The sequence below is a fragment of the Calliphora vicina genome, chromosome 5, assembly GCF_958450345.1.
Source record: "Calliphora vicina chromosome 5, idCalVici1.1, whole genome shotgun sequence".
Lineage (NCBI taxonomy): Eukaryota > Metazoa > Arthropoda > Insecta > Diptera > Calliphoridae > Calliphora > Calliphora vicina.
The window spans coordinates 95,209,921-95,231,043 of NC_088784.1; the positions used below are offsets into that span (position 1 = coordinate 95,209,921).

At 29.4% G+C, this 21,123-nt stretch overlaps 2 protein-coding genes across 2 annotated transcripts; both read left to right on the forward strand.

The window, feature by feature from the left end:
• The first annotated feature begins 1,070 nt into the window (after nucleotides 1-1,070).
• LOC135961485 (nose resistant to fluoxetine protein 6-like) lies at nucleotides 1,071-4,916 on the forward strand. The gene is made up of 12 exons (XM_065512985.1): nucleotides 1,071-1,152; nucleotides 1,212-1,495; nucleotides 1,563-1,734; nucleotides 2,049-2,195; nucleotides 2,279-2,660; nucleotides 2,722-2,887; nucleotides 3,008-3,087; nucleotides 3,799-3,912; nucleotides 3,968-4,323; nucleotides 4,405-4,547; nucleotides 4,659-4,767; nucleotides 4,846-4,916. Exons 1-12 carry the CDS (start codon nucleotides 1,071-1,073, stop codon nucleotides 4,914-4,916), a joined length of 2,106 nt encoding a protein of 701 aa, XP_065369057.1.
• Nucleotides 4,917-8,130: 3,214 nt separating this feature from the next.
• Nucleotides 8,131-19,241, forward strand: Dp1 (satellite-binding protein 1 Dp1). Its single transcript, XM_065510680.1, has 5 exons — nucleotides 8,131-8,208; nucleotides 12,909-12,995; nucleotides 13,499-13,767; nucleotides 13,881-17,084; nucleotides 17,425-19,241. Exons 2-5 carry the CDS (start codon nucleotides 12,980-12,982, stop codon nucleotides 17,791-17,793), a joined length of 3,858 nt encoding a protein of 1,285 aa, XP_065366752.1. The 5' UTR covers nucleotides 8,131-8,208; nucleotides 12,909-12,979; the 3' UTR covers nucleotides 17,794-19,241.
• Nucleotides 19,242-21,123: the final 1,882 nt, after the last annotated feature.

Here is a 21,123-nt window from a genome sequence, read left to right on the forward strand (position 1 = left end):
TATTACATTAGCTTGAGAAAATGTTCATTGCCTTACGTCTTGACAAGCCATAAATTTGTTTACTTAGCGGACAATTTCTTGTCCACACATGAATGTGTCTCGTGTGGTATCCAAACAAGACAAGGAATTATTAAGATGCTTTATAATAAAACTTCTAAAGATATGTACATTATTGAATTTTACCGATACATTTGAACATTTTTATTGGTTTTTGGCTTCATTTATTATTAAAAAAAATAACCGAATAAACATTTTTTTTATTATTTCTAGTAACCTTATTAACGGCTTGAATTATTTTTGGATACTATAGTTGAATTCGCGATCTCATGCTAAGATTTATATTTGACTTGATGATGATGGCATTTAAAATTGGAAGAGAAATTGGTAGAGAAATTTCTAATTGTATTTAAGAAATTTCGAATTATATTTCAGAAGTTTATAATTTGTATTTCAGAATTTTCTATTTGTATTTCAAAAACAAATGGCACTGATATATGTTGTAATTTTGAAATACAATTAGAAAATTCTGGAATTTTACGAAATATAATTAGAATGTTTTGAAATACAATTGTAAATGGTGCAGTTATAGTATTTTTTAATAAAAAAAATTAATTTACAATGGCAGTTCTAATACACGTACGAGTAACTAGAAGAGATAAAGTTTTGTTTTTGACTGACATAAATGACAGACCTAAATATAATCTAACGTTAACACACTTTATCGTTTTTGGATTCTAGTCATTATCCGTCAATATTGACCGCTTAAAAACTCAAGTCTGAACATAGCAAATAAAACAAAATAAGCAACGACTCTAAAACAACATTTGTAAATTCAATTAAGAGAGCAAATCTTAGAAAAATATTCATGATTAATTACTTTTCTATAAGACTATGCATTATAATAATATAAATTAAAATAAAACACACATATCGTGTCTGTTGAAGCGTTAATATAATACATGACAATTTGTTTTAGATCAAATACTAACTTCTTATTCTAAACAAAACTATATTTTCATTTAATATTAAGTTTAACGCATAAACTAACGTACTTGCAAATACTTCAGACAATGCATTTTCTTATTGTTGTTGTTGTTTTTGTAAATTTAATTGTTTTTAGTAAATTTACTAATATAGAAGCTAAAATCAATAGTGAGTGCAAAATTAATAAAATCAAACAATTACATAAAGTTTTTATTGAAATTTTTTAGTGACAACTTATCGAAAGTTACCGCCTCTATATGATTTCGATAATTATGATCACTGTTTATCGCAACCATCATCAACCTATTGTATAATATTCGCTGAAATCGAATCAAATAATGATAGTAAACTATGGTATGATATAGAGAAACTATCTAGTGATCTATTTCACCATTTTCGCCATGAAAATATATTTTTTGGAGTTTGTGTTGAACAGTGTAAGCAATATCTCAATCAATTACCTGCTGTAGAAAAACAGCGTTATTCTAGGAATAAACCCCTAGAAAATGAGGTAATATACATATGGTGCTCTTTTCTTTAAATTAATTAAATGTTATTAATTTTTCTTTTCAAATTAGATCACAAAATATTACCAGAGGATACATAAGCGTGAAGGGGATTTTGAGAATCGTCAGTTATATCAAAACATTTTAGATAACTGTCTAAATTATCGTTTTCAACAAAAATTCAATTTGTCAATAAAGACCAGTATTGAGTATTGTGAAAAATCGCAAAGAGTACAAGAATTAGGTAAATATTGTTTAACAACAGTTTATTTTAATTAATTGGCAAATAAGTATATAGCAAAGGTTCGAAAGAATTAATTCTTTATTCAATTTTCAAACTCAAATTAAACTTCTTCTCTTAACAATTCCATTAAATGAATTAATTCGCTCTTAATTCCAAACGTATTGAATGCATTCCTTTAAGAATTATAGGAATAATTCCTTATTGAATCATTCAAACTTAAAGACCTACTCTAGAGTTTAGAGTTTTTTGAAATGCGTAACATTTTTAAAATTTTCCAATAAATTATACCTAAAAACTCTTTCAAATCTCTTTAGATTCATTGGATATTACATTCTGCATTGTCTTAGTGGCAATAATATTTCTCAATATTATATCATCTATATACGATTATCGATTGAAACTGCAACACACCTTAAACTCCGAAAATAATGATTTTTATAGAAATAATATTGAAGATACTGGTAAGTATACATTTACTTTATATAAATATTATAAATATTTATATTCGAAAACACAAACAAAATAGTAAACTATATTTTTTTAGGTTATATCCATCTTCTGACATCTTTTTCGATATGTCGTAATTACTATCGCTTAACTGCTACCCCAGAGAAAAATTCAAAATCAAATGACTTAAACTTCACTTATGCGTTTCGTGTTTTCGCCCTCTTCATTGTAATACTAGGCCACTGTATAATGCTTTTAATATCAATACAAACACAAAATCCGGAATTTATTGAAAACTATTACTATAAAGCTAAAACGATATTATTTCAGAATGGTTCGGCGATTATACAAATATTTTTCGTTTTAGCTGGTTTTCTGTTAAAGTTGAAATTTGATGAAAAGAACATGATTACATCTGAATCTAATTGTAAAATTAGTATTTTCGTTTATATACAATGTTTTTTAAATCGTTATTTAAGGTAAATTGAAAAAATAATAATTAAAAAATAAATGAAATTAATTTTCCAAAAAAATTTTTAGGTTATTACCTTCTTTGGTAGTGGTTATACTATTTAATGCAACTTTGTTAATACATTTGGTAAATGGACCATTTTGGCGGCATATCGCTGAGGCAGAGCATACATTTTGTCGGGAATATTGGTGGAGAAATATCTTTATGATCAATAATTTTATGCTTAAAGATAGTGTAAGTTTGAAAAAAATTTTAAGTAAAAATATTAAAATTTGAAATACAAATTTTAAATATTTTTAGGTAAACAAAATTTAAAATTGTTTTTAATGCTTAATTTTTTCTTTTAAATTTTAGTGCGCTCCGCATACTTGGTTCTTAGCGGCTGATATGCAATTATATGAACTATTTCTATTTACAGTTATTCTGACAGACAAGTGAGTATATCTTCATCTCATAGGCAGGCCAAAAACCGATTGCTTATAAACAAACCTTCCTCCGACAATTCTCCAATACCTACTTTCTAAAGTGCAGTACAAAATATACGTTTAAAGTAACTACACTCTAGGTTACTTACAGACATTAAAGGGACAATTAACTGCACGCTAGGTTACATTGGATGTCAGTATACTTAAGCAAAAAAGAAAATAAACTTTATGAGAATTATATCAACACAATTTGTATAAAAATAGTTTGTACAAATAACTGATAAAAGAAGTGTACGAAATAATCGTTTAAAGTGACTACACTCTAAATTACTTAGAGACAATTGTTAATTCAATTTAAGCTTAATACCATAAAATCTTAATTCAGAATTAAAAAAATTTCTGCATTTCATTCCATATAATCATTCCCAACAAAACAAAGTTTTTTATTTGAATAGAATTCTTTCATAGTTTAATTAATTCATACTAAAATTCATTCATCTTTTGAATGATTAAATTTTTAATCCAAATTAAATGAATATATTTTTTAATCATTCAAATTGTTTTGTTTTACAAAATTAATTAAAAAAATTTAACATATTTTAATTGAAGAAAACATGTTGAAAATTGAATTAAGAATTAATTCTTTCAAATCTTTAAATTACCATTATTATCCCTATTTTAATGCTATTGTTTTTAATTTTGAATTTATATTTTCTACAGATTTCAAACATGGAAAAAACATATTTATATATTATTTGGAATATTTGCTTTTCTAATACCAGGATCTCTAACATATTACTATAAATTAGATGCCATACACTTTCTAAAACCAGAGTTAGTTATATGTTTATCAATAATTTCATCTAATTTGCTTGTTATTTTTTTTCAGAAGCTACCGTTATTTGTATTTTAAAGATGTCGATACATTTTATTTAACATATCCTCAGTTTTACTGTAATATGGGTGGTTATTTAGTTGGTTTCATATGTGCTGAAGTCTATCTGAAAAATATACTTCCACAAAGGCATATTTATTCCAAATATCGAGGGGTTATGAAATTTGAATTAACACTATTGGCTGTAATTTTTCTAATAGGCGCAGGACTTTTATACTCCGGTAACCTAGTGGTCCATGGAAATATAGAAAAACCTTCTGTGTGGTTGAGTTTATATGCCAGCTTATATCGCAATATGTGGTCAATATTTGGTGGATTAATTTTACTGTGTATGCTAATTAAATTGGGATGTACGTTTAAATAAGCTACACTTATTTTAAATTTTCAGAAGAATTAAAAGTGATTGAATATACATACATATATATTTTTAGGGATTGCCTACGAAATAGCTTGTTTGCCTATTTTTCGTATATTGGGTAAAATATCCTTTCAGTCATATTTGTGGCATATTACTGTTTTAAGAGTATTAGAAGGATTTTACCGCCAACCTGTCTACTTGAATGAATTTTATATGGTAAGTTTTATTTAATGAATTATAAGCTCTTAATACTTTTTAAAATAAATAATATCTGGCTTATCTGAATACATATATATTTTTGTTATTAATTTCTATTATTAACATTAGATTTGTCAAATATTATTGGCATTTATTTTAACAAATATTGTGGCATTTGTTGTGACCTTATTTATGGAATATCCAATTAGCGAAGTTGTGCATTATCTATTAAAACCAAGTATGTATTTATGTATATTATAATTACAAATATTTTAAATTAATTCCAATTTTTGTATATTTTTATTTGCGTATTTAGAAATATCTAATAATGGAAATGGTGACATTGCCAATGAAATGAAACCTCATTTAGTCCAAATTCACATGTAAAAAGCTGTATATATTGATGGAAAAGGTACAAAGTATTAATTAATTTTTAGCTTAATTAACAAAATTTTAGCTTAAATCAATAAAATTTAAATTCAGAATTGTAAATGTCAGCAATTTATTCCATATAGCCATTGTCGACAAAACAAATTATTTAGAATTCATTCATTGTTGAATTAATTCCTAATAAAATGCAATCATCCTTTGAATGATTAAATTTTTGTAATTCAAATCTAATACATATGTAGTGAATTTAGTACAAAATATGGTTTGATTTAGAAAATTTTAATAAATTATATTAAATTAATGTAAAAAGTTGTTCATTATTAAAAATATAAAACATACCACAATTATATTAATTGGTCGTTTTTTGTTTTGTTTTTTATGGAAGAAGCTCGAAAAGTTTCACAAATCTTCGCTCATATTTTTGTTTCAAAATATATGCTTAACTTTTAGCACTTAGGAACCTATAGTTCAAATAATGTATAGAAATTGAATTTAGCATTTATTAAATCTACATATATTTTAAATTATATTAAAATATATCAAATATAAAAGGATTAAAAAAATAATATTATAGAGCTTGCAAAAATAAAAATCGCCGAAGCCAGTACAATGAATATGCTTATCTCTTACCCCCTGTCCATACTTCACAAATATTTATCATGACAAAAATGACGTTTGTTGTCAAGATAAAGTTGTCTTACCCTATGTCTATACCTGATAAAAAAAATTTCATGATAAACGTCATAATGGTTGTCAAGATAAAAAATTATCAGGTATAGTCCCCATGTATTACGATTATTGCATCATTATGACAAAATTGTTAGTACTTTTGCTCAGATAACTTTATCGTGACAACAAACGTCATTAATTGTTATGATAAATATTTGTCAAGTATAGACAGGGGTTGAGGAAAAGCACTAACAATTTTGTCATAACGAAGCAATAATTCTAATAAATGGTGGACAAAATTTCTACTTAAATGAATTTCACTATAGATAATTACATTTTTAAAGTTTGGTTTAAAAAAAATGGTTTTATTTTAATCTATATGTCGGTACTTTAGACAATTAGAAAAAATGTAAATTAATATCAGTATTTGTATTTAATTTCTTTCAGTGTACACATTCCTTATGAATTCCTATAAATTTGGCAACCCTAAGTGTCGGGCAAAATGGCCACGTTTTCAGTTATACACGAAATGTCAAACTTTGTTGACGTTGACATTTAAGAGCATTTAATACTTGGACGTCGGTAATATCGGTTGTGTGCGGCATTTGTTATTGCATTTAGTACAGAAAATAAAAAGAATTTTTCTTTTAAAAGTTTTTAAACAAAAAAACCTAATTGAAATTTTATTAAGCCAGTGAAGATTTTAACAAAATATCAAAGTTGTGGTAAAAGAAATGACAAAACATTGAAGAAATTTTAGAAAATTAACAAGTTTTATAATAAAAAGATTAAATGAAAAAAAAAAATTCAGGTCGTACTACTACGACGTTGCAGAGCAGACAGAATAACCAAATAAGAGCAGCGAAGGAAGGCGACAAATAAGACCATAAAAAGAAAACGCAAAAGAACAAATCACATTTTTAAGAAAATCATAAATTAATTAAAAACTTGAAAGGTTTTACATTTGTAATTATTATATAATTTATAGAGGATTTAATGTTTTAAAACAAGAAATTTTTATTGAAATTTTAAGAAAAAACTTCTGCTGACTGTCAGTGACTGATGATTGTCTTACTTTTTTTTTCTTTTTTGTTGGTTGTGCTCTGCCAACGTTGCAGTCAGTCATAATCAACTGTGTGCATGTGTGTTTTTCTCAACTATAATATGAAAGTCCAATTATGTGAAATAAGAAAAACACGTTTTTTCTAGTTCATAATTTCAATTTGCTTATTTTCGCATTAAAAAAACCTTTTAAATGAAGAAATGAACTATTTGAGAAATATAATAATGGTGCCAGTTGTTAATTGGTTATTGAAAATGTATTTACATTTTAAATGCTTCTTTGTCTAAACAAACTCCAATATGTTTGATTTAGTTTTTGTGGATATTAGCTCTAGGCCACCTCTATAACTTCCAATTACCACTTGTAGTGTTAAACGTGTATTTTTATTTTCCCACTTTCATCAATGGCCGCATTTTTAATTGAGATTTCTTCTTGTATTTTCTATTTATTTGTGGCATTTCCTATTTATTTTATTATATTTGTTCATTATATCTCTTTTGCTCACATTTTCTACTAATTCAGTAAGAGCCAGATTATATTTGGTCGGTCGTGTCGTTTATTTTTTATTTTTTTTTCTACTTTTCTTGTTGAGTTGTAAACGATCACACGAAACACAAACACTCAGGCAATAATACCAGAGAGCGAGTGATTGAGTGAGACTTGTTGTTTTGTAGGTGTGTGAATATGTTTTGATATGATTCCATGTTTTGTAGAAGTGATGAATGAATGGATTTGCTTGAATTATAGAAGTTGTTGAAGAGATATAGAGATATTAGTTTATTTGCGAATGTTTTAATTTAAACAGCAGCTTGACAATCTTTTACTAAAGTAAATAATTTGTATAGCACAAATGTTTAAGAATGCATAGTAACAATTCGGGTAACATTTTACCATTTAGGTCTAAAATTAGAGCTGAAAATAATCGATTTATATATCAATAGCATCTTTGGTGGAAGTAAATTTTGCTGCAACAAATTAAGGCTTTTGTAAGATATCTAAACACTTGTTATCTAACACGTTTGCTATTATTTAGGAAAAAGGATTTCTTGGAAAATTTGTAGAGTTCGTCTCAATATACAGTTTTGGTTTTTATCGGAACTTTGTCCGAATCTGTAACACAAACACATATAGAATTTAAAATTTCATAGCTTTAACCAGAGAACTCGTATCTAATTGTAAAATGTAAGAAATTTAATAGATATTTAAAAATCATGCATTCTTCCCTCATAACTCATATATTTTTAAAATGAAAAGAAACAGGATGCTGGTACCTTCAAAATGAGCTGAAACATGATCAAAAATTAAAATAAAATAAGGTTTCGTTCGGAAATATGCAGATTTATAAAAATGTCTCTCATATGGATAATAAATGCAATAACAAAATGTCGTACAAATAGTAAATCAATAACTTGAACTTTTATACGTTTTATAAATTATGGACAATCATACTGATTTTTTGTATACTTTATATATTTTTAGAACACACGCCAAGTTATCAAACTGGATTTTACTACGGTAGAAAAAAAATAGGCCGGATTTCTTGGATTTTACAGTACAGTAAGTATTTTCTTTAATTTATTTAAAAGTCTTGGGTTTTTTAACAAGTTTTGGAAACAAACTGAAAGTAAAATCGAAGTAAATAAAGGTTTTATTTACATGCTCTTTTAGAAGAAAAATTCTAAATTAATTAAATCAATTTATTACATTAAACAATATACACACAACCTCAAAAGTAAGTAAACACCTGAACCGAATCTATTATTCAGCACAATCTATAATAAACCGAAACTTTTAAATTTTAATCGAAGGATAGATTTTAGTCTTTTCATTATCTTAAAAAATGGGCTTGTCGCGTCAATTTAAATTTATTATTTTTTTCACTTTTATTTTTTTTCCTTTTGAATATTTCGAATTTAAATTCGAATTTTCGAACATATCTTGAAAAGTTGATATGTATTCTGAAACTACATGGAAAGTACTCAAAAATTCATAACAAATTTGAATTTTTCATTTTTCAAAATTCTTAAGTTCGAAACTAAAAACTAAGAAATCGACCTCAAAAAAAACAAATTATTTTTTCAAGACATTTTTCGAACATAAATTCGAATTTTCGACAGCTTTAAAATTTGTTCGCATTTTCGAACATACTATTTATTGCATTGTCTATCATCAGGTGGCGACTACTGGTTCAAAATTCAGTTACAAATTTTGAACTAAAACTATCATTGCATGTTAAATAAAAGTTTTTAAGGAAATTCACATTAACTTTCTTAATAATAAAATAATTGAGGGATTCAAACGGTCTGCTATTATGTTGTATTGTGATAATGTCGTAAAATATTTTTTTGTTTAAAAAAATTCTTGTGCTGCAAACAAAAAAAGTGTTATTATATGACAAACTAATAAACATAGTTCAAAAAATCTTATTAGTTCACAAGATTTTTGGTTGAAACCCAACAAAAATTTGTTTAAACTAAAAATATATTTTATGACATTACGACAATACGACCTAATAGAAGACCGTTTGAATCCCCCAAATTTGTTTAGTCTATGTTCGAATAAAAAATTTTGAAAAATTAAACACAAGACTTTTTGATGGTACAACAACGATATAATTTTCAAAAACAAATAAATTTTGAATTCATTCTGGCCGATAATGGGTCTAAATCAGAAAAAAAAACTTTTTTTAAGCAGTTTTTTTTTCACCAAAACATCGTATAAGCTTCGAATCAATATTGAATTAGATTATTATTAAATATTGGAGATTTATAGATTATCAAAAATTTCTGAACATTTTATAATTGTGCAATTTTTAAGAAAAGGTAGCATTAAGGTAGGGTCACACATGACAAATATTTGACGAAAAAGACGTAACCACTAAATAAAATATATTTGAATTCTTTTATTTATTTCAAAAAGTTATTTTACTTTGGATGATTCAAAACAAACTATTTAGTTTTATTTTATTTGATGCTGTTTGATCTTACAAAACACTTGTAAGAGTAAACACGTCAAACTAATTTGTGCTAAATAAAAGTGGTTACGCTTTTTTGAGCAAATATTTGCCATGTGTGACCCTACCTTTAGACTATCAAATATATCTGATGACATACTTGACGATTAAGTATTTTTATAGTTTAATGATTTGTGGTACAAATATTTGATGCAAATTAAAAAAATTGATATTTTACTTGGTTTTACGATAGTCCAAAGCCAAATCGTATGATTCTAAATTCAAAATCTACATTTTTAAACATTTTAGTAATCAATGCAGTTGATGGAGTTTACAAGAATTAACCATTAATTAGGAAAATGCAAATATAAGTAATACAAGATCGTCAACTATATCTAAATATCAAATATATTTGAGAGTCTATGGCCAAATTTTGTAGATACAATTTCTAGAAATTCAAAAGAATTTGTCGAATAATTAAATAATGTATGCCGATCGATACATTGTCCGCATTATCCGGGTTTACTAAATACAAAACTTTCTGTATTATTTAAGATTTTATGGCATGTTGTTTATTTTCTTACTCTCTCCCTTTCTACATACTTTTGTTGCTCATTTCTGATTACTCACAGGTTTCTAAAATGTATACATATGTATACATATTTTAATATATAAATATTAGTTTGTATCTTATGTATTTGTATACATACATACATCCATACATATGTATCTATGTATGTTACATGTTCAAACTATAAATTGTGCGATTGTTCTAATATGAGAAAAACATGTTTTTTTAGTTTTGTTAATTTGTTGTTACTCCGATCAGTTTATTCAACCGATAGAGTAGTAGAGTAAGTACCAAACACAACGGGTAGTTTTTCAAATCACACTTGCATTGTAATCTACAACAAGAACAACAAAAATGAAAGAAAATTTTTCAAATGAATATCAACCAGTTCCTTGTTAAAGAACTTGCTGCTGCTCTGATCGGCTCTGTATGTTTATCTCGATGTTGGTTGGTTGGTTGGCTTTTAGTTGTTGGCATGTCTCATAATTGTTTTTGTTTTATTTTTCTGTTTTTTAAAGACACGATTTTTGAAAGCACAAATAAATAAATGTGTGTCACACATACGATCACATTTGTAAATACCTGATGAATTTTGTACTATGAAATATGTGTTGTGTGGTGTGGTAAAGAAAATGTGTTGCTGTGGCTGTCTCAATGCAAACAATACAGTGACTTTTATTAATATGTATTCGTTTTAAAATGAAAATATTCCAAATAGTTTATGGGAAAAATTATTATTTTCTTTATAGAAAATGTATATTAACTAAGATTGTCATACGAACAATTGAGAAAAAATACATTTTTTATTCGAATGTAAAAATAATGGCCTATTAGCCATAATTCGGTCTTAAATTCGTTATTTCGAATAAAAATAATGAAAAATTGTCAATTTTTATTCAATCAAAATAAAATTCGAATATTTGATAACTCTAAAAACTCGAAAATAAATTTTCTTTGTTAATTTACAGTTTTTTTGTTGAACAATTGGCATTTTTATAACCTTCAACATGTCATTCCGTTTGTAATTAACACACATTTTTCATTTAGATGGCGGAGTCGATATATCCATGCCCGCCTGTCTGTTAAAATCAACTTTCCGAAGCCCTAAATAACTTATAAACACTCCTGGTTCGGTTTCTATTAAAAATCGACCAAAAATCGCTGAGATAAAAGAATAAACCATGACTTTTTTTACCTATATACCTAAAATGAAATGCATATGAAATATCTTTCCAACGACGTATATAACACCTTTAAAATTCTTAACGACAATGGTTAGAAATCAGGAAAAATATATTTTAAACCGAATTTTTTTTCATCAACAATTTGAGTCAAAATCAAGAAAAATATTTTTTAAAACGAAGTTTTTTTAACAAAACATTTTTTTCACCAAACTATTTTTTTAATAAATTTTCAAAGGCCCATGAAAAAGGTTTATAAAAAACTTTGTATGGAAAATTTGTTTCTTAAACCTTTAATAAATTTAAAAATTTATTATGGGGGTATGTACTACATATTCACCCCTATCGGCAATAACATGTAAAATTTATGTTCCCATGAAATATCCATTTTCCATTGCTATCGTAATATTCCCAGCTGTTTATTGTTTACAAAATTACATCTAACAATTTCACAACATGGAGAATTTTTCGCGTGAACAAAGTTGATGAACTAAAATCGGCAATAACATGTGAAATTTATGTTCCCATGAAATATTCATTTCCCCCGAAGGGAAAATTGCTATAGTGATATTTCTATGAACTTTTCATTCACAATAGTTGATTTTGTTCGTAACAGCTGTTTACACTTTTACTTGTTCCTTATTCGAATATTGATTTTTGTTAAGAAATTAATATTCATTGTTATTTTTTTTTTGGGAAAATTCAAGTTTTTTTTTGTATTTTTGTTTCAAATATTTAAAATTGTCTGAGAACAGATATAAAAAAAATTAATATTAATTGAAGTCTCTACATGCATATTATGCATAGGGGTGTGTGCATGTGTTTTAAAAGATTAAAATTATTTATTAAAATAAAGTTCGTTACGAACCTCATGATCAATAAACACCACCACCACGTTATTATCAATAAAACGAGCACATTCACGAAAACAAACAACAGTTTTTCATTTTAACGATTTATGGATCATGAAACGAATATGTTTGATAAGACCCAGAGCAGCATCTGATTTCTTTGTTTTTCTTTATATACTTAAAAAAACACTTCTTTTATCAATTGTACTATAGAGAGTACGACAATTTGTGGGATAACATGTACATTTTCTTATCAACAATGTTGCTTTTATTTTATAAATTTTTATTGTTCCATAAGTTATAGACCAAAACTCGCCATAAAAATAGAAACAAAAAAAAAACTCATTATTTGTTGAATGATAATACATATTTTCGAAATGTTTGACTTGTTTGATTCTTTTCTTGTACTTAGGAACACAATGTTTGCAAGCCAATAGATATCAATGCGTTATCAGTTATAAATAAATATTCTTACAGACATACACAAGTATATATACTTAAAATAGCACATGTTTTCAAAACATAATTTATAAACAAAATTTCTGATAGGAAAATGTTATAATTTTATTATCCACACAATTAAGATAGATTACTTTATATATAGAAATAAGGATTATTCTTAAAATTAATTTACATTAAGAAATAGGAAAGACAATTTATAAGATCTATTGTAACAGTTGTTTATTTTTTTGTAATTTCAGTGGTACTGTAACGACTTGGAACGAAAAAGGACTCTTCTCTCTCTTTTTTTTAAGTGACGCAAGCAGCAGTGATGGAAGAATCAAACGGTAAGTTTAATTATTTTATATCAAAATCCTATATTCATACATAAAATATAGCAAAAAAATAGTATATTTTTAGTAAACTCAGTTCATATATAAAAATATTAGAACAAAATATACAGTGGTTAGCAATATAATGGAAACGTTTCCAAATATTTATTATGATATTGACAAAACAATCGAAAGTGGATTTTTACAAAAATTGTCTGTCCCCTTTATTGACTCAGTATTTTGTTGGATATCCCATGTTTTTTATTGCTGCTTAATATCTTCTTCGAAATATTTTGGTATATTTGATATACCTTGGTATAATTTTGTATCCGTTTTCATTGTATTGTCACTCACTGTATGTACAAAAATATGTATATAAACATACATTGTTCGTTTGTATAATAATTTACGAACTCGTACAGCTTTTCTGCACGCCTGAAAAAACGTATTTTGAATTAGTCTAAAACTTTAGAAAACTAATATTTCTTTAATATTATTAATTAAATATAAACTTTTAGTCAACGTTGAAGAACAACAACCAACTACCACCACCAATACCACGACCACCACCAATTATCAAGAGCTAATGGATCAACAACAACAATTAGCTTCACCAACTCCGGTTGCTACACCCACTAGCACTACTAGTGGTGGCACCGCTAGCAATGCTACTCCAGCATTTAGCTATGACGATCTTTTCCCAGCTTTGCCAGCAAACAATGCAGCTCCAATGAGTGCTAATACTGGGCCACCAGTTATACGTGTAACCAGTACCCAAAAGACTCAGGTAAATACAATATTTCACAGTAAAACTTAAAAAAAAAGAAACATGTTAAACAATTAAATAAACTGAAACGCCATATTTACATACAAACATATAACACCATATTCTTTGTCTAGGTTTTACATTTGGCTGGAGAGGAGCGCAAATCGACCGATTCGGAAAAATTCGGCGAAGGCGAATCGAAACGTATTTGCCAGCAAATCTCGAAGGAAACTGGTGCTCAAATTGAAATCGCTAGTGGCAAAAATCAATCGCTTACCTTCCTTATCAAGGGCAAACAACCAGAATTGCTCGATGCTCGTCGCAAAATTCTTATGTATTTTTCCGCCCAAGCCAGTCGTTCGATTAGCATTCCCAAGGAACATCATCGTGTGATCTTGGGCAAAGCTGGCAAACGTCTACGTGATTTGGAGCAATTGACCGCCACCAAAATCACCATTCCCAATCAAAACGAAGATAGTGAAATCATTAATATTGCCGGTACTAAGGAAGATATTGAAAAGGCCGAAGCCGAAATACGTCAATTGTCCTCTGACCAATTTAAAAAGTCTTCGGATCGCATCTCGGTGCCCAAAATCTATCATCCCTTCATTGTTGGTCCCTACAGTGAGAACTTGAATAAGATGCAAGAGGAGACCGGTGCCAAGGTGAATGTACCACCACAATCTATGCAAAAGGACGAAATTGTGATTACCGGTGAGAAGGACGCTGTAGCTGCGGCCAAGGTAAAGGTAGAAGCTATCTATAAGGAAATGGAAAAGAAATGCTCCACCGTAAGTGTTGAGGTAGCCAAGGCTCAACATCGTTACGTTATAGGACCCAAAGGCTCAACAATCGCTGAAATTCTTCAACTCACTGGAGTGTCTGTGGAAATGCCACCTCTTGACTCGCCCCTGGAGACGATTACATTGCGTGGTCCTCAAGTGGCATTGGGCAATGCCTTGACTGTGGTCTATGAAAAGGCCAACTCAGTCAAGTCGGTTGAAATCGATGCTCCCCATTGGATTCACAAGTATGTGATTGGTCGTAAGGGCGCCAACATGAAACAGCTCGAGGAGGATTGCCCCAATGTGAACGTCAATTGTCTTGAGGACAAGATTAAGCTGGAAGGCGACCCAGAAAATGTCGACAAGGCCACCAACTATCTACATGATATTATTCGTAACTATCAAGATAACTTTACCTTTGTTGTGATGACCGTCAATCCAGCTTACTATAAGCATATCATTGGCAAGGCTGGTGCCAACGTCAACCGTCTCAAGGATGAATTGAACGTTAACATCAACATTGAGGAACGTGAGGGTCAAAACAACATCCGCATTGAGGGTCCCAAGGAAGGTGTTAAGAAGGCTCAGCTTGAATTACAAGAGAAAATCGATAAACTTGAAAATGAAAAATCGAAAGATGTTATCATCGACCGTCGCTTGCATCGTCAAATTATTGGCGCCAAGGGGGAGAAGATTCGCGAGGTCAAGGATCGCTACCGTCAGGTAATGATTGTCATCCCCACACCCCAAGAGAATACCGACATTGTGAAGTTGCGTGGTCCCAAAGAAGATGTCGACAAGTGTCACAAGGATCTTTTGAAATTGGTGAAAGAAATCCAAGAGTCATCGCACATTGTCGAGGTGCCCATCTTCAAGCAATTCCACAAGTTTGTTATTGGCAAGGGCGGTGCTAACATCAAGAAGATTCGTGACGAAACCCAAACCAAGATCGATCTTCCTGCCGAGGGTGACACCAACGAGGTCATCGTCATTACCGGCAAGAAAGAGAACGTTCTTGAGGCCAAGGAACGCATTCAAAAAATTCAAAACGAATTGGCTGATATTGTCACTGAAGAAGTACAAATTTCCCCCAAGTTCTACAACTCGATCATTGGAACAGGTGGCAAATTGATTTCTTCCATTATGGAGGAATGCGGTGGTGTATCGATTAAATTCCCTACCAGTGAATCGAAAAGCGACAAGGTTGCCATCCGTGGCCCCAAGGATGATGTGCTCAAGGCTAAAAATCAGCTTTTGGAATTGGCCAACGAACGCCAAGCCGCTTCCTTCACTGCCGAAGTACGCGCCAAGCAACAACACCACAAGTTCCTTATTGGTAAGAACGGCGCTTCCATAAGGAAGATCCGCGATGCCACAGGTGCCCGCATTATCTTCCCCGGCAACGATGATGCCGACAAAGAAGTCATTACCATTATTGGTAAAGAGGAAAATGTCAAACAGGCCAAGGAACAATTGGAGGTCATTATTAAGGACATCGATCAAGTCACCGAAGGTGAAATCGCCGTCGATCCCAAGTACCACAAACATTTTGTGGCCAAACGTGGTGAGATCTTGCATCGCATCTCTGAGGAATATGGTGGTGTTATGATTTCTTTCCCACGCCCCGGCGTTGACTCCGACAAGGTTACATTGAAGGGTGCCAAGGACTGCATTGAAGCTGCCAAGTTACGTATTTCCGAAATCGTTGCTGACTTGGATGCTCAAGTGACCATTGAGGTGGTTATTCCCCAACGTTTGCACCGTACCATTATGGGCGCTCGTGGCTTCAAAGTACAACAAGTCACTACCGAACATGATGTCAACATCAAGTTCCCTGATCGTGATGCCACCGAACCCGTCGAAGGTCTTGAAAACGGTACCAACGGTACAGTCGACGGTGTAGTTACCGACGAGCCCATCCGTCATTGTGATATCATTCGTATTACCGGCCACGTTGACAAATGTAACGCCGCCAAACAGGCTCTCATCGATCTTGTGCCCGTCACCGAAGAACTGACCGTACCCTATGATCTTCATCGTACCATTATCGGTCCCAAAGGTGCCAATGTACGTGAGTTCATGTCCACCCACGATGTACACATTGAATTGCCACCCAGCGATTCAAAATCGGATACCGTTAAGGTAACCGGTACACCCGCTCATGTCGCCGATGCCAAAAAGGCTTTGGACAAAATGATCGAAGACTACGAAGCCGATCGCGCTGATCGTGAATTGCGTTCGTACAATTTACAAATCGAAGTTGATCCCGAATATCATTCTAAATTAATTGGTAAACGTGGTGCCGTCATCAATAAATTGCGTGCCGCTCACGACGTCAACATCTCTCTGCCCAAACGTGGCGATCCCAATCAAAGCATCATTACTATCACTGGCTACCAGGCCAATGCTGAGGCAGCTCGCGATGCTATTATGGAAATTGTTGGTGAAATGCAGAATTTGTTCCGTGAAGTTATCGAAATTGATAATCGTGTTCACTCCCATATTATTGGCCAACGTGGCAGAACCATTCGTAAACTTATTGAAGATTACAAGGTGAGTTAATTTATAATTGTTGGCACCAAAATATTTTATGTATTCTGTTCCCAATTTTGTTTTTTCCTTTATGGAAAAAAAAACAAAAAATAATTTTTTAAAAATTTGTTTTACAATAAATTTTTTTTCCACTAAAAAAATAGTTTCCCACCAAATATCAATTTTTATCTTAAAGTATATTTTGGTGAAGTGTATATAAGATTCAATAAAGATTTTAAATCATGGTACAATCAGTTACCATGATTTTAAATATTACTACTACTTGTCTTTTGTTCTGAGAAAATGTTGACGATATTTACCCAAATTTTAATATCTAATATTTTGTTTGCTCGTCTTTTAGGTTGACATCAAATTCCCCTCACCCGAAGAGGCCAAAAACAATCCTGATGCTGTCACCATTATTGGCAAAGAAGATGATGTTGAAAATGCTAAAGAAGCCATCCTTAACATGGCTGAAGACTACTCTCGTGACTACTTAGAAAACTTGCCACCATCCCCACAACCCCAAACTGTGGGAGCTTTCTTCTCTGCCGGCGGTGGCAGTACTGCTGAAAATGGCTTCGTTATCAAAGATGCCCCTTGGGAGAAGCCCGATAAGAAACATGGAAAATCTGCACCCAATACTCAATCGCAAGAAGATTTTCCCGCTGTAGGTGGAGCCCCCGTTGCCGCTGCACCCATCACCTCTGTATGGGGACCCAGAAACTAAGCAAACTGAAAATAACAACAACTTAAAATGAGTGAAAAACATCATTGATAAACACACGAAGTAGGTGTCAAAAAATCTTGAAGGTTGTCAAAACAATTAAAACAATATTTTTATTAAAAATTAATACAGTAAAGGAAAAACAAACAAACAAACAAAAGCATGATGATGTATAAAGAGAATTATGTAATAACGAAAATGTAACTCCAAATAATAACAAAAAAAGACATTCATTTTTTTTACTCTTCTTGAAATTCTATTATTTAAAAATTTGATTTATTTTAAAAATTTCAACGAACATAAAAACTTCCTCTACATTTAACAACACACATAATTTAAACATGGGGTTAGATTTTATTTTAACAAAAATATATGTATATTTGAATTTAATTCGAATAGAGGTCTAAACTGACACTTGTTTCGTGCGCTTCCTTTAAACATAATAATGATAAAAAAATACAATAGTTTTATTAAGATAAACAAAAACACACGAAAACCAACTCAACAAATAAAAAAAATTTATATATAAATAACAACAAATTCGAAATTATTTTATTTATCTAAAATAAAAACAAACAAAATAAGACTTTGATAAATTCAACAGAAAATTTTTGTTGTGTTAAATATTTTTGAACACTTTTTTTTATTTAAAAACTGAAACAAAAAATTATGAGTTGAGTTTTGTATACTTTATAAAAATAAAAACGATGATGCCAAGTTTACACTTAAACAAAAACATACATACATACAACACATACATACATAAAATAACATAACAAACCATATATCATATGAAAGAAAAAATACTAAAAAAAAGAAAAAAAAACAAAAATATTAAAAAAAAAAAAAATAAAACATAAATCAATAAACATAATTTTTTATATATATAAAAAATAGTAAAACAAAAATTTGTCAAAATATTAATTTAAAAAAAATTATTTTTTAAAAAATTTAAAATCTTTATGTTTTGTCATCATTTATATTATAAAATTCTCTTTATTTTTTCACTCTTTAGTCTAAAACTGAAAAAATATCTATGTATATGATTTAAATAATCATTTTAAATTAAAAAAAATAATACATGCCTTTTAAAAAGTCATCCTCCTTCTATACAAAAAACTTAAACGAATTTCTTTTGAAAATTCTAAATACATATTATAATTTTTTGTTTTCGTTGTTCCATAAAATAGAAAATTTATTATATTAAAAAAAATATTAAAAATCATGCTTTTATTAGTTTAATATGTGCAATTTTTTATTACTTTCAAATAATGTTTTTTGTCTATTAAAGAATTGTACTTTATTTTGTTTAATTTCTTTAAAAAAAAGTAAAATTAAAAAAGCAATTGCAAATAATTTTTTATAATAATTATGTAAACATTTATTTTTTATTTTTTGTGTTTGTTCTACAACTACCATTTATTATTAAAGATTAAAATGAAAACATATAATTGCATAATTTTTTTAAAGAAAATTTTTACTATTTTTTCAAAAACTAAAATAAAAAATAAAAAAAAAAAATGTAAACTAAAGTTGTCTTATTTCTATAATTATGGACACCTAGAAAATTCATAATTCGGCTCGAAAACCTTGTTTTGTGTTATATTTTAAATAGCTTTTTCTATATGAGTGATTTTTTTTAAATCAAAACTAGAATTTCCCTAAAAATTTATGTTCCGTAAAAAAATGTAAAAGAGAGATGATTATTTGGTTTCAGATTCGGGAAAAATTTGTCCGATTCAAAACATTTGAAAAGAAAAAAATAAGAGAACTATATTCGGCAGTGCCGAATCTTATATACCCTTCACAAAATTATACCTAAAAATACAAATTTTAAATATTTTTAGGAAAACAATAAATTTCTTTTTCAAAATTTTTGAAAAAAAATTATTTTTAAATTTAAAAAAAGTTTGTTTAAAATTATTAGTGAACAAAATTTTATAACAAACCGTCGCCGTCTTTGAAATATATATTATTGGATATCCAGATATATCAAAAAATAGGAGGTTGTCCTTGTTTTATCTCATTTGTGGGCCGATTGTACCGATGAGAATTCCCGATATATTTATGCATGAATCATGTATGTTATTTGAGGGCTATAGAAATTTGATTTCAAAATTGTTCGAATAATCTAGGTAAACATTTATTTCTTTATTCGAATGCATTATTAGAAATCGAATTTGGGTTGACACACCAAAATCTGAAAGCCTTGTGACTTCAATAGAGTTAGTATGGTAATGGGAGAGCTATTCGGACAAAGTTTGAATAATCTCGTAATTATATGCTCAAGATATTTAGAAATAACTGTTTACTTTTTATGGGTGGTTACTCACCCCCTGTACTGATCCCTCCCATTTTTGGTTAAACTTCATGCAGAGATACGAAATTGATTCATAAAAAGTTTGAAGACTCACAACTATTGGTCTCAAAATATTGGAAAATAACTATTTAATTTGTGTGATAGGTGCGACGCCCACTAATACAATCCCGCCCATTTTCGCCAAACTCCGTATAGTGATAAGAAATTAATTCGTACAAAGTTTAAATAGACCCCTTTCACACTAGGCAATTTAGTTGCGCAAGTCTATTGTGTTTGTAGACGCCAGAGGTAATGTCGGGTTAAGGAGAAGAAAATTTTGAATGCTGTTTTGTTGTTGGGCAAGAGACTTGCGCAACTAAATTGCCTAGTGTGAAAGGGGTCATACTTTTACGATTTTAAATAGTTCTTCAGATATTCGAAATTAAGGATTTACATTGTATGGGAGGAGTCATGCACACTAATACAATACAGTAAATTTTCAACCAAACTATGTACAATAATAAGTCAAATGTTCGGCCAAATTTTAAGACTTCCACAACTATAGTTCTCCAGATATTCGATAATAACTATTTACTTTGTATGGGAGGGTTTACAAACCCTGTTTCATTCCGTCCCTTTTTGGTTAAACTGCAAGCACTGATAAGAAATTGATTCGTATAAAATTTGAAGACTCACAATTATAGTTCTGCAGATATTAGAAAATAACTATTTAATTGGCATGGGTAGTGTTACGCCCATTTTTCGAATTCGTGAAGTAAATTCCGCTGTTATAGTTTCCTAGATATTTGATTTATAAAATTAACTTTGTATGGGAGCACCACGCTCACTTGAAATTTCAAAATAAAAAGTATCCAATTGCTGCTTCCAGATATAGAGAGGATCGGTCAAGTGGTTTTGGCTCCTATATGTCACAGACAAACAAATAAACACACATACATTAATTTTTATATATATATATATATAGATTCGTACGAATAATCGAGAAAATTTTAGAAATTAATCGATCACTCGAA

Bases quoted from the DNA above. Each gene is read 5' to 3' on its own strand.
- LOC135961485 (XM_065512985.1), top strand. From the start codon at position 1,071: ATGCATTTTCTTATTGTTGTTGTTGTTTTTGTAAATTTAATTGTTTTT. The intron at 1,735-2,048 runs GTAAATATTGTT...AAATCTCTTTAG, and splicing joins GCAAAGAGTACAAGAATTAG to ATTCATTGGATATTACATTC. The intron at 2,888-3,007 runs GTAAGTTTGAAA...TTTAAATTTTAG, and splicing joins ATTTTATGCTTAAAGATAGT to TGCGCTCCGCATACTTGGTT.
- Dp1 (XM_065510680.1), top strand. The intron at 13,768-13,880 runs GTAAATACAATA...TTCTTTGTCTAG, and splicing joins CCAGTACCCAAAAGACTCAG to GTTTTACATTTGGCTGGAGA. The intron at 17,085-17,424 runs GTGAGTTAATTT...CTCGTCTTTTAG, and splicing joins AACTTATTGAAGATTACAAG to GTTGACATCAAATTCCCCTC.